Source organism: Colius striatus, chromosome 1 (genome assembly GCF_028858725.1).
Source record: "Colius striatus isolate bColStr4 chromosome 1, bColStr4.1.hap1, whole genome shotgun sequence".
Lineage (NCBI taxonomy): Eukaryota > Metazoa > Chordata > Aves > Coliiformes > Coliidae > Colius > Colius striatus.
This window is the reverse complement of record NC_084759.1, coordinates 62,395,085-62,409,204: the sequence shown is the minus strand read 5'-3', so window position 1 is coordinate 62,409,204 and position 14,120 is coordinate 62,395,085. Positions and strand designations below refer to the sequence as shown.

Sequence of the window (14,120 nt, the reverse complement as noted above, 5' to 3'; positions counted from 1 at the left end):
GGCTGGCCTTGTCTTGCTTTCCTCAGCCGTAATGTTTGTTCACAAGTTTTCTTCTAGCATAGCTCTTTTGGAAAATGTGTTGGTGGTACAATAGGGCCAACTGCTGCGAAGTGGACAAAACTGAAAAACATCTCTTAGCCAGGCCAGCCAGGTTAATAAATTACTCAAATATGCTTTAAAAACTGTTAATTGAAGAGTTAATGCTCTCTTTCCTACTTCCCTTTTAACAGATGCTTATTGGCATTCTCCTTGAAGTCTTGCAGCGTTTACAGTCATCATGAATCAACAAACTGTCTTGCCTTCCTATAAAAGTGGAACTGCTGGTGTATGAGCAATATACAAAATTACATGCATTACAATACCAAGCAAGGCTTCTCTTCATTCTGTATGACTGGTTTATTGTGATTTGCTTCATCCTCAGGAGCAAACTGCTCCTACCTTGACATTTGCCATGTTATTTTGAGACAAAGCTGTAGTGCATTCTTTCTCCTAGGTTAGTAACTGTCTAGTGATAAGTTTAATACAACTTTGCTGCTGTTTTTGTACTTGAAGAGCCTTTGCAGGAAGAGATAAGATATTCAAATGTGGAAGTACTATGCAGTGGTATGGGAAACAGCAGCTTGGAAAGATAACTTACATTGTTAATTTGTCCACAGAAAAGGGTTAGCGATAATGTTAAGTGGTCTGAAGACAGAAATAGAAGGAGCAAAAGATGTAGACAGACATGGTGGAGAAAGGAAAGAAAATGAGACTCTGTTGTTATGCTATGTGTTATTTGGTGAAAGAAGTGAAAGAAGGTAAAAAGGATTAACGAGATTCTTGTGCATTCTCTGCCAAAAGTCTTGAATGAAGGCCAAGTATTGTATACCAGACTTCACCAAAATGCATTGAATACTGCAGATATTCACAACACACTACAGCGCACTAAGTACAGATTTTAATATCCAAATAGTGAAGATTTCTGCATTGCCTTTAGGGTCACTGTCAAATGGCAGCACAAATGCCATGTCTGAAAACAGCACATCCGTTTCTCTGTTAAGTGCTGCTGTAGATTTAGAGCTGGCCCTACTCAGCTTCACAGCTTGGGAGCATGGAGGGCAAGTAGTCATGTTTTCAAGTGATATATTTGCTTATAAGTTATGCCTGGCCGTAAACAAATAATAAATACCCTTCTGAGTGACTGAGGAAAAACAATTCCGTTTTCTTCAATTCTTTTATAAACTCTACACACATACTTTTTATAACCATTATAGGCAGTGAGTGGTAAAATAGTGTTGTGAGAGATAGAAATTTGTAATTTAAAATATCTAACGTTTTAGAAATTATTTGTCTTTCTGTCCAAGACAATACTTACATGGAAGAAAGCTGCCTTGAAATGGATTGTGTGATATATAGAAATTGAACCCTTTTTTTCTCTCTAACCAGTAGAAGGCCAAAAGGCACATTCTTAAGAATTTTGAGTGAAAAATGCTGAAGGGTAGATTTGCACTTACATGTATCCAGGAGCCATGCTGCTCTATTAGCAGAGCTGGGGACAAGTTCTCCCTAGAGGCGTGTCCTGTATATCCACTGCAGAGGTCAGGTTGTGGCCTCCTTTCTCTGTCCCCATCACTGACAGTGAACAAGGTTTTAGGCTCCACTTGAGGATATTGCTGCTTCGACCTGCAAAGGATTGCCTGGAGCTTTGAAGAGGTACGCAAGGGATTCAGATTGCGTTAGGAATTTGAGCCTCTGTCCACACAGAGACATGCAGCTCAGCTCCTGTTCAGTCATGCAGGTTGATCACATTGACCTACTCTAGAAGGTGATAGTTATTTTCTGTTCCATTAGTTGTGGCCCAGTGCTGAGGTTATCAGAGATGGCATTGGTCTTCCAGGATACAGAGAGTGAAACTGTCAGCCTTCATCTCAGAAAGGGAGAAAGTCACAAGGGTATTCATCCTTTCTCAGCAGGTGGGAGGGTGGGGGGAGTCTTTTCGCTCCCTGTGGCATTGGCAGAGGTGCTTGTGGTAGGATTAGGGTGGCCTTGTGTGGCTGTTCGTTGGTCTCTGGTGATGCCAGGGGTTGCTCTTCCCAGGTAGGGACCTGGGACTCTGTCACACTTGAGATTTGGGGTTATGCCCACACAAGTGGTTGCCTATTCCTGTGTCCCCAGAATAACATGTGTAAAGAGCTACAATTTAAGATAAACCTCCAGACAAACTGAAGTTGTCACAATCATCTTCAGTCCCTGTAATGTTCGGAAATTTGTAAGATAGAAACATCTCAAGGATCCCACAAAGTGGATCTACAGCTGACGACTCTTCTTTATCCATGTTTTTGTACTTGTATCACTTAAAAACTACTGATGGTATAAGTAAAGCTATATCCTTTCCTGAAGTAAGGCCACATCTGGAGTACTGCTTCTATTTCTGGGCTTCCCAGTGCAAGAGGGCAAGGGAACTTCTGGAGAGTCTAGCAGAGGGTTACAAAGATGATCAGGGGACTGGAACATCTCTCTTACAAGGAAAGACTGAGAGATTGGGGCTGTTTAGCCTGGAGAAGACTGAGAATTAACTTCATCAATACTTATAAATACCTAAAGGGCAGATGTTGAGAGGATGAGGCAAGTCTTTTTTCTGCAGCGCCTGTTAACGAGACAAGGGATAACTGGCACAAGCTGGAACACAGGAAGTTCCACTTGAACACAAGGGAAAAGTTTCCTCTGAGGGTGAAGGAGCCCTGGCACAGGCTGCCCAGCGAGGCTTGTGGAATCTCCTTCTCTGGAGGTTCTCACAACCCACCTGGAAGCATTCCTGTGTGACCTAATGGAGGTAAACCTACTTTCACAGGGAGTTGGACTGGATGATTTCTACAGATCCATTCCAACCCCAGCTATTCTATGATTCTGTGAGGAGGGTTTGCTTCCTCCTCTCTCCTTGGTGGTTTTGGGATGAAGAGCTGCCATGAAAAAATGTGTGGAGTTGAATTGTGAACTTTAATGGGTTTGTCCTCTTTACAGCGTCACATTTTTACAGAGCAAAAGAAGGAAGTGGTTTGCCAAGTCAGTTTTTTCAAAAAAAGTAAAACATTTATCACAAGTACCAGTAATAACCACAGAGAAAACATACAAACAGTGAGTATTCAATGTAAAGCTATATATGGGAAAGGCTGCTCATTGTGAACCTGCGACCAGCGAGGCTACACCCTGACAGTAAGTGTCCACTCGCTGCTTGGGCTGAGGGTCGGGCTGTCACATCAGGCTGTGGGCATGTTGTGCTGCTTCCCAAGCTAACAACCTGGCAGTGAATTGTATGCTCTCTTAGTCTTTTGTGGGGAAATTATTAGAGTCACATGTGGGAATGATGATAAATGGAGTTAGGAAGAGGATGGGTAATGGTTCTGCTTGCTGGGTTTTGTAACTACTAAAAGCAAGCAGCACTGCTAGTGGAGCTTTGAGGAAAGTCCTTCATAATTCTTGAAATGTGTAGAGGTGTCCTGGCATTCCACGTAGTTTTTTATCTGATGCTCATCTGGAGTGCTTTTAGGGACGCTATTTGTCCCCACCCAGAACAGAGGATCTGTTGTCAATTTGAAGATACTCTTGTCAGTGACAGGGTTGTTTTTTAAGCCATGGGATAATTGGCAGTGGCTGAGAAAGAGAACACTGTGATGGAGTAACTGAACCTGAAAGTGTAGTTCCAGTGGAAGGACTAGTGTTGTCTCACCTGTTACAGAAATTGTATCGCTTCTGAGGGAGTCTTTATATTCAGAATAAACCAATCACTTTTTCAAGCGAAGTAAACCTTTTATGGTAGGGCAGCTGTGCCTTTTTGGTTTAAGGCTTTTGCTACAATTTAAGAATATTATGTGCTTTAAAATATTATGAAAAATTCATATGAGATTGTATTTTTATTTTTTATGCTGAAACAAAAAATATTTTTTGCAGTATTAAAGGGAGAGGGGTGGTGTTTCTGTTTTACGTTATTCTGAATTTTCAGGATGAATTAGTTTCATTTCTTTAACTGTGTAAATTTCCTTCTCAGTGTCGATTTCTCTACATGAATAAAGGTTACAAGTTTTAATAAGTGAAACCAAAATATATATATGTAAAAAGGAAGAATTATTTTTGAGTGGCTGAAAATTGCACATGTATTCAGCTTTATTTTTCTAGACACGTGAGCTATTTTGTGTATTCTGCTTTAGAGAATACATTAGTTTTTACACTAGAAACCATCATACTTGTAGTCTCCAGCCTTTTAAAGGTGATAATCTCAAGGGAACCACTGCTTTCTACCTTTCTTGGAAGTTCTGGTTGGAGCATAAGACCACTTTTCAGCATATCTAGTTTCCTGAGCTCTTGGGCGTTTTCCCTGTGTCCACACTGCCTTCTCTCCCTTCCTTTGTAATGTGTTTCCTCTGCCTTATTTTTTGGGTGGTAGGGGCTATGTGAGGTGGCTGTATGCTACGTTTGCAGACGGACAGCCGCAAACATTGACCATCCCTCACCGTTCAGTTCATCGTTCTTAAACCCAACAGCTCTTCTCAGGAGCTCACGGGTGGGTTGTGCTTCTAAAACCCCAGCACTTGCACCAGTAAACTAGCATGATCTACAGCTTTGGTGGTCCTATTTGGTCAAATGCCATGAGATGGTGGTGCCTTCAAGCATGTGCCTGTTGTCAGGGTCACCAGCACCACTTCTATCCATCTCAAGGGGAGCATGCCATCTTCTTTTCTCCGCAGTTTCATTTCATATCAGTGTAAAGAACACAAACCTTGATGGTAGGCTTTTCGTCCTCTACTTGTAACACAGCATAAGACTTTTGAAAATTATTTGTGAAATGGAAAACAAAAGGGGCAAGAAAACAATTGCTGGGCAGTCTACAGAGGAAGCATTGTATAGATTGCTGCGTTTGTGTTCACATTATCCCTGATGAGTAGTGTTTTGGAGAGAAATTAGGACTTCCTAATACTCCCATTCCTTCACTGAAAGGGCAGTCAGGGGCGTGTTTTGAAATCTCCCACTAGCTCTCTGACAAAACCAGGCCCATCTGGAACAGTTCAGTCAGACTTTCTGCAGCCCTGCAACTGCTTGCTGGCTTTTGGAGCACAAACCTGGACATCAGAGCAGGTAATTTCCCAGGGTATCTGAGACAGCTGCTCTTCAAGTGCATTTCTTCATTTGCCACCCATTTTCAGGTTCTGCTTCTTTGTTTTAAGTTTGGTTTTTGGTTTTTTTTTTTTTTCTTGGAGGCTTCCTCAGTCTCAGCATGTACTGGGGAACTTCAAATCACCCAGTAAGCCAGCTGGCAGTAGGGGCTTTTAACCCCTATTTCCAAAAGTGTTTTTCCCATTAGAGCAACGTAAACATTCTGGATATATCTACAGTGGTAGAGTGCAAGAAGAAGTCAACTTGTTTAAAGGCAAGAATTTTCAGTCTTCTTTTTTAAGCTTAGGCTCTTTGTGCATCATAAAGTGCTAAAATGTAAAAAATAGATTTCTGACTGAGTTTCAGAATCTCTTTTGGGAAGAGGCTTTTAGTTCTAAGACATTAAAAATTATTCTGAAGGAAAAGTCCCTTATCTAGAAATGCAGATCAGGAGCTGCTTTTGGTTTTCCATGTATTCTAGGTGGTTAAGATTAATCTAAACTCTGAATTTGCTGACTTTAAACCTTCCCTATCCCCATCATTTTGAGGTGTTTATCCCATGGAGTTCAGGGTCCATATGTGTAATTGTACCCATCTTAAAGTTTCAGCTGCTTGCCAGCTTGTTTATCACTCTTATTTTTTTAAGAGTGTACAAATATCCAAACAAAACTGATTCATGCTGTGACATGTAGTTTCTTCTCATACCTACTCATGTGTTGATCATCCACTGATAAACAGCATACATTGACAGCTATAATGATAACCTGCTGCTCTGTCATTCATAATCTTTAGCTGCTGCTCTCTCATTCCTCTTTGCTCTCAATTTGGCCCTGGCCTGAATTAGTATTTCCTCCCCTGGGAAAATGCTGCCTTATTTCTCAGTGGCAGTATTTCTCTCGGCAGCCAGAGGGAGGTATTGTAAAGCTCAGTTAAAGTAGCATTTCGCTTCCTGGTGAAAAATGAACCTTTTGCAGTTTTTTTTTTTTCTTGAATATTAGGAATGCATGGGGCAGTGTTTGCAGAGAGCTTGGGGACAGCAGCCAAAAGACCTTGTTCCACGTTTGGGTAGACAGGAGGTTTTCTCCATTTTTATTTTTATTGGAATAGAGTAGTTGGAACGAGACCAGGGACCTCTGTTTTGCCTCACTGAAACCTCATGGGCCACCTGCAGTGGAGGTAGAGATGCATTTGTTACTGCCGTGGCAAGGAGGGACACTCATGCTCACTGCACCAGCGCCCCTCCTTTCCTCTATCCTGTCAAATCCCAAAGGACTTTGGTGGGTTGAGTGCAAGGCTGCTCTAAAGGATGTTCTGAAGCACACCGTCATGTAGGGTTTATACTTTACATTGTATGGCAGGGATGTGCATCCATAGAAGAGGTTTAAAAAAAACCCAGCAATGACAGTTAATTGCAACAAAAGTGCTTGGTCAGCTGGAGCATGGACATCAATCCATAGCACAGCTTTTCAGTGTCCACATAGATAGTTCAAGTACCTCAGTATTTCGCCAGATCTGCAGATTAACCCACATGCTTCAGGATTGATTTATTGCGAAGTGAAACAGGGCACAAAATCGTCAAAACACATGTTGGAATCTCATTAAAGAAGGGAGGAAATGTGTAGTTAGTTAATTATTGAACTCCTTGAATCAACAGTTCAGGCTCCTGTGAATCTTTGAATTTTCTTTGTCAAGGTTTGTGTCCTTAGATTTGTGGCTTGATTTCTCTCTGCTCATTTCATTTTAGCACCCCTGCCCTAGCAGGGACCCAAGGTGCAACACAACATTCCTTAACACTCACACCCATCAGCAGGGACTTGCCTCAGCAGTCTAATTCAGAGAGCCATAAAGCTTCATTTGCGGTTGGCACATCAGTTGGGTGCTTCGGGGGTTCTTGCAAAACTGCTGAAAGTGTTATTGTCACCTTCCTTGAATTGCTCCAGCAAGTCCCATGCAGTCCCACTGATGCACAGCCTTTTCCTTGGCTTTAAAGAGTGGTTTTCTTCCAGACCTTGTAAGAAATAGTTAAAAACCACTGTTCCTTGAGCACTTTCCTCTGGAGGCTCATTCCAGTGATAAGCTGGGCAAGCAATGGGGAATAGAGAAATGTACTCCCCCACTGCAGCCATCTTTTAACTGTACTCACGCTGGGGCCACTCTTACACTGCTCTTAGAGTGCTTTTATGATTTTCTTTCTTTCTTTCTTTCTTTTTTTTTTTTGACCGTTTATGCTGTCCTGAAAACAGCTTTTTCTGTCACTTTGAAAATCTTCAACTGAGTTTAATTAAAATTGGGTCATTTCTTTAATGTTTTTAAAAAAACACCCTGAAACAAGATCATGCCACTGGAGCAGAAAAAAAAATCAGTCACATTGATAAAGGCCTCTCTGTGTGGAATGAGAAAGCTAAAACTTTGTCCTTCCCAGTTTCTATAGTTGATGTGCATTCACTGTAAATACAGACTTGTGAAGAACTGTACTGATTTTGAAGTATTTGTCAATTTTTATTATTCCTAAATTCAGTGATACAGACTCTAGCATCACAGTTTACTGTTCACATGCCTTTGAACATAGTGAAAAGTAACCAGACATAACCTGTCTTAAAAGATTTTTAAATTGCAAAGTTTCTCCAAATACCTACAGTCACCCAAACAACGATATGTTCACACAAATTTCAGAAAAGGGCACTTCAGGCCTGGTGTATCAAGGTAAAATCTTTGTAGGACTCTAATGAAAACTCACACATGAGCCTTGTACCACATAATATTATTGTAAATATTATTTACATGTAAAAAAAAAAAGTTGTTTATTGATTGGGATGAGTGAAGGACTAAATAGTTTCTGTCTAGGTTCTCCGTTTTGCTGCTTAGACATAGGTGACTATTTTTCTCTTAAACAAATATTGGTAATACCATGCTTATCCATCAAATTGCAGTAGCACTGTTGCTTTCTCTGGGCCATGGAGGAAGGTTGGTTGCATGAGTGAAGAGGCATGCACTGGAAAATGAAGAATGAACCTTCTAAGTACAGGTCATAAAAGAAGGCTGAATGTTACCGGTAATATGAAAAACTGTGGTAACTTGGCGAGTCCTCAAAAATTCTGATGGAATGTGAAAGGCCCAACTGGCCCTGTCCCACGCGAGAAGAATGTAATCTCTCAAAAAAGGAATTATAAACAGCAGATAGGAGCTGGAAGGTAAAATGGGGTGTGAGGAGCGGGAGGCACTTACTGGGGAAGTTCTTTCTGCAGAGCAAAATCCATCCAAGTTGCTTTCTGCCAACCTTTAAGTGAGTTAGTGGAGAAATATCATTTGCATTCTCCAGCATCTCTAAAAAAAAGCACTTAAGACATGTATTTGATACTCAGAACTTAAGGTTTGGCTGATTTGAAATCTCATCTCTCTTGAGGATCGGTGGAGGATCCTGCAGGCCAGAATAGCAGTTTGGTTTGGATTTCTTCTAGTAGCTTGTTCTCAAATCCTCCACAAAAGTCTTTATTAAACCCCTATTGGAGCTTGCTGAAGAAGCTTGTGAAATAATGATGCTGTGAAGCTGACTCCCAGGTCTATTTTAAAAGAAACTAACCATTTTGACCTCTTTTGTATTTGAGGTGGGTTTGATCTCTATAACAAACAACTCATTTTTGTGTCTGGACTTCTTGTGTTCCTTCTATTTATGTGCTCTGTCTGATGGCATTGATGGTAAATTTTAATAATACTGGTTTGATGCAGCTCAGGTTTCCAGGTACATTTTAGGAAAAGCTATTGTCCCATACACTGTCCCTCATCACAGTGGCTGTTCATGCAGATAAACATGAATTTTAATGCTATGGACTTCACACTAATGCAACTCGCAGCAAAGTGGGCAAAGAATTGTCCTTTAATTTCTGATAGACTTGTGTCATGATTAATACCAAAAAAGTATTCAATATACACTGAAGAGACTACTGTAGCGAATAAAACTGTATGAACAAATTTGTAGGTAATAATTCAATTTCATTAGTTTAGAAAGAGATTTTTCACATTAAAAAGTCTACTCCCTCCACTTTTTATTCTCTTATTGTTACCTAAAATTGATTGTTTGTACAAAGATCAATCATTGTTACACTGACATTTAAAGCACAGTAGAAACTGTTGGTAATGTATAAGCTGCTGTGCCATGAGCATCTGTCATCTGCCATCCTTAGCCTCCGCTCATAATGGCATTAACTTTTCATTGGATCGCTGATTGACTGACTGCAGGGAATTGGCATTTAATTATGTTTAAGCTTATCCCACTGTGCATTGAGAAACAATTTTAAATACTTTGTTTGAAACTGGAATGTAGCGTGTTTAGGCAAATATTGTGACAGTTCTGCCTTTTATTTTCTGAGGACAAGAGCTCAGAGGTATAGCTCTTGTTGATGTTTCAGTGTGTGCAACCTTCTAACATCGTTATGAATCACTTTGAATTCCTCCAGCCATTATCTGTTTGGCATGTTATGCAATTTGTTTTCCAAAATAATTTCTGTTATTTTTCCATTGTGTTATGTTCTATATTATGTGTTGGTGACATTCCAGACTGAAACACATTGATAATATTGTACAAAACTCTGTGCTTGTGTTCAGTCCAGTAATCGTGACAAAACTTACACTACACGACGTACTTGGAGAAAGTGTAACATATGTAATACTGTCACAGGGATTCAAAAATACTGTTACATGTATTGTGCTACAAAATGAGTGCTTTAATAATGAACTGTGAAATTCATACCTCGTAGAACTTGTTTCCTAATTGTAGTTAAAACAGTCCTTGTAAATTGCTAGATTTCTTGGCTTTTATTAAATGCAGGTTCACGTAAAAGACACACTCTCCCTGGCTCTCAACAGAGAAGTAAAATCTCTGAATTAAGTTTCTGTTTGTGTATGCCAAAGATAATGTCAAAGAAATTGTAATAAATTTTTCAAAAAATTGTAAGGTTTTTTGAAGCCTCCTTTTAAGTTTAAATGAAGAGTTTTGTTACTAAAAAATTACTGATGTGAGATGCAGAGTTTTCAAATCTCTGCTCGTCACCTTCCTGTCTTACAGGAAGCCTTAAGCACTTTCATTCCTGTTTTACAATTACACAGGACACTCCATCACTACAAAATGTGACAATTAGTTATGGTGGTTACGTTTTGATAGCTGAGAGTAGGCAGAAAAATCACTTCATTGTGATTTTCAAGATGCATGGAAAAGAGCAACTTCTGACAAGCACAGTGCTATTGTCTTTCTGAAAGAGTGTTTTAATGCTGGTTCCTGAAGTTACTTTGCTGCATTAATCTCCCTATCAGACTTAGGTCACATGCTTGAGTAACTGAATTTTCACGGCGCTTATGACTTTCTTTTTGTCATAAATTATAGCGGGAAAGAGTTAACAGCTCCTTGCAGCCCTGGGAGAGTTTTAGCTGATTGTGGAGAGCTCCATGCTTTTTCACAGCACACCATGGGGTCGCTCCTGTCGGGGCAGTGAGAATTCCGAGAAGGCTGGAGGGAAGCCTGTGAGCTTGTCACAGGCATCTCTTAGGTGTAATCCAGTGATAAAGGAAATGTGGTGCCCTTCGGGAGGGTGTGTACCTACAGAGAACAGGAAGCCGAGCAGCGGCCGCCTGCCTGCCTGCAGAGGTTGGTAGCTTGGGCGGGCGCAGGTGTGCCGACACGCCGCTGAACCTCTTCTCTCCAGGCATCTTGGCAGGCAGCTCCTCGGCAGCAACATCTGGAAGAGGCAGGCGGAGGGGAGAGAGAAACCCAACCCAAAGCCAAAACACCCCCCTCTCCCCTTTAAAAAAAGCAGCCTGCCAGGTAGAGAACTATGACGGCCTTGCAGCTGAAAGAGTTGTCACAGTCAGGTCTGTACAGGAGGAGACGGGATCGCCCTGATAGCGTGGGACTGCCTGGGTCACATGAAGAGAAGCTGAGGTGAGTGCGAATGGACGGGTGCTGTCGGGGCACCGAGCCCTTCTGGGCAGCCCGTGTGTTTTTGTGATCTTCACAAACAAAATGCAGACACGGCTCTGGAAAGTCACTGGAAGATTCATGCAATGAGAAAAATTCTCAAAGCACTATGGAAAAAACCCCCGCGGAGGGATAACAGAAGCCATACGGTGACCTTGTGGGTTTTGGCAATGGTGTGACTCTTTCCCTGGCTCTGGGAAGGGCAAATGTTAGCTGGTGGTTGCTTCTGGATCTCTTCTGACAGCCAGCACTTGCAAGTAAAGAACTTCCCACATCCTGACAACTTTGCTAGGTCTAGTTTGAAATCAGTTTCAGGTCACCTGGGTGCTGTGGGTAATGTGCTGCTTCTCGAGGGGTGTCTTGGCACAGCCTCTCCACCAGGCTGGTTTTATTGTGGAGGGGCTGGGGCTGCTCCTGGGCTCTGGCTTTCTTCATGGGGGGTTCTTTGTTGTGGAAAAGGATTTGAACAAAAGAATGCAGGGAGACCACTTAGCCTGACCTTACCCAGGAAGAGTGACCAAAAATCAGAAAAGTCATTTAATGTCTGAGATTATTTTACTGATGTTAGTGCCTTTTGAAAGATTAATGGTGAGTTTTCAAAAAGCCTCTGTTTGGAACAGGGAGATTAAAGACTTGTTTGTAACCTGAATAAGTGTAGATACAAAAAAAAAAGCCCGTAAAAAAAGGCAAAGTTTGTTGTGTTTTTTTTTTTTTTTATAAGTGTGCTCAGCATGAAAGCAATCTGTTCCCACTTCAGGCTGCTCAGAAAAGGATCCTTGTGTAAATGCTAACAAACGTGGAGAGGAAGTACTTCCTATCTCCCAATGCCTGTTCTCTGCCTGTATTTTTAGATTATTTTTCAGTGGTGTTGGTTGTGCTGGAATTGGAGTGCTGTGTAATTTAGAGGGCTTTTGTTACTGTGCTTTCATTACCTGAGTTAACAATGTCAAAAGGATGGGTATTCAGATTTGGGGAATTTACCGTTTTGTTATAGGTAAATACCTTAATTGAAAATTACTGTGGCAAAATGGATGATTGTAACCTGCTGAGATTATTTGCCAGTATATATAGTCATATGATGGAAGAATAAGCAGACTTAGCAGAGTAAGAGATCTACAGAGATTCGTGGCTTTTTTATATATAGTACCTTTTATGCAGAACAAGGGTGTTTACAAAAGAAAGCTGCTTTTTAAAGCATACACATAAAAATGCACGCTGCCTCTCTACAGTTGTGTTGGTGTTTCTCTTATTTATATGCATCCAAGATGGGAATGAGATGCTTTTTGGAATGAGTGAGGGGAAGGGATTGTCTGTATAAGTGTAAGTCTCAGTGTTTTGATCCTTTCCTGACCCTCTTCCAGAGGTATGCGAAATGATCAGTCCTGAGAAGTAAAATCCAAGCTGGAGGAAATAACGAAGCAGGTAACAGATGAATCAGCTCAAGGCAGGATATTGGAGATACAAGAAAGTGACTAGAGAATGGCCAGATGACTTCTACGGGGGACAGCCTGTACCTAAAGACAGAGCTCCTCTTATATTTGGTAATAGCTTAAGCTGATGCTTATTCAAACTAGACCTTGCTCCTTCCTAAGCCATTTTGTGATACATCAGAGTGTTGCCAGGCAGCCTTATTTGTCATTTTTACTGCATTCTCCGTGACAAAAGGCTATGGCATTGTAAATATGAAATAATGACACAACGGGGCAAAGAGCAATCATGAACGAAGAGAAAAAGTTATTTAGTTTTCTAAAACTGGGAGCCTCCATCTTTTTTTTATGTGCTCTCCCCAGTGACACTTAGATGCCTGTCCTTAGCAAATACCTTCAGAGTATCTAGAGTCCACAATAAAGACAAGAGGTTTCTTTCATGTCTACTAAATATAGCTTGCCATCCTCTGGCTTTGCAATGCCCTCCCTTAGTTTCTTCCTCAAGTTCTTTGTTCTAGTGCCTTTGTATTTCATTTTACATACATATTAATCCACATGTGTTAAGCCCTCAAGGAACAGTTCACTGAAAGCTGCCTTCTCGGTTCAGGTATGGTATTTTTCTAATCCTGGGCCAAAATGTACTCAAGATGCCAATATCCTTAGGGTATCCTGTGAGAATTTCTGTATTTAAGAAAAAAAAAGAAAATCACCCTTTGTTAAAGTCACACATGGTATCTGCCAGTTTTTATTTTACAGCCTTGGACACCTTACCCCTGTCCCTTATGAGATTTCTCTCTCCTGCCCTTTTTGAGGTCTATGTCTGCTTTGGTAGCAGTTTCCCAGGATCTAATCTGGGGTGTTTCCCTGGTAGGGCACAAACCAGCAGTAAGGGAGCTGGCAGGCAGCCATTGAAACCCCTTTGCAATAGCTGTAGCATGTCTTGGACAGCTACCACTTGGCTGCCATGAGCACCACTGTAGTGGCAGCTTCTGGGTCTGGCCATCGCCATTCAGCAGGACAGGGGCTTATATGCCCACAAAGTGCCGCCAAGGCCTAGCCAAGTGTTGGCAGTGTCGGTGCTGCAAAGCAGCTCGGGGGGGCTTGGTGTTGAAATTCTTTGTTCTGTCCTGGGAAAGTCAGCATCATTTGTACTTAAGACACCAGAGATTACTAATAATTAGGGCATTGTAGAGGAATGTACTGGACTCCTAAATATATACAGAGCCTATATTTATCATATAATGTATCACATACATTTTCGTTTGCAGGAACCAAAATTTCTTGAAACAAAACTTTTCACAGGATAAAATAAATTCCCGTGTTGGGACTTTAAGGTCCACAACAGGAAGGTGAGCTTTAGCTTCTGCATCTCTGTCTACTGATGTCACTTCACCCAGAAATTAGACCTCTATCACTGTCTTCCAGTATTGCTGTTTATGCTGAGTCGGTCTCTGTGCATATTTCTCTTTATTTTGTAAGAAAGACTTTAGGAATAGTTTGTCTCTTTCCATTAAGCTTCCTAGATTGTCAGATTTCTGCCTGCAGTAGAAGCTCCAAAATAAATGTTTAAATTTGACAGAGTCTCTCCAAACAGCCTC

At 41.2% G+C, this 14,120-nt stretch overlaps 1 protein-coding gene across 4 annotated transcripts in view; it reads left to right on the top strand.

The window, feature by feature from the left end:
* The window catches only part of LIMS1 (LIM zinc finger domain containing 1), a 77,772-nt gene that overhangs the window by 29,412 nt on the left and 34,240 nt on the right, over positions 1-14,120 (top strand). The window contains exon 1 of one of the 4 annotated variants that reach the window (XM_061997289.1): positions 3,102-3,192. The exons of 1 other annotated variant lie outside the window; for it this stretch is intronic. Coding sequence is in view for 1 of the 3 variants with exons in the window: in XM_010198897.2 (XP_010197199.1) it covers positions 10,953-11,059 (107 nt within the window). In the remaining 2 variants the exon portion in view is untranslated. Of the gene's footprint in view, positions 1-3,101; positions 3,193-5,086; positions 5,110-10,729; positions 11,060-14,120 lie in introns of those variants that run through there. 2 more of the 4 variants (XM_061997297.1, XM_010198897.2) reach the window with 2 other exon arrangements.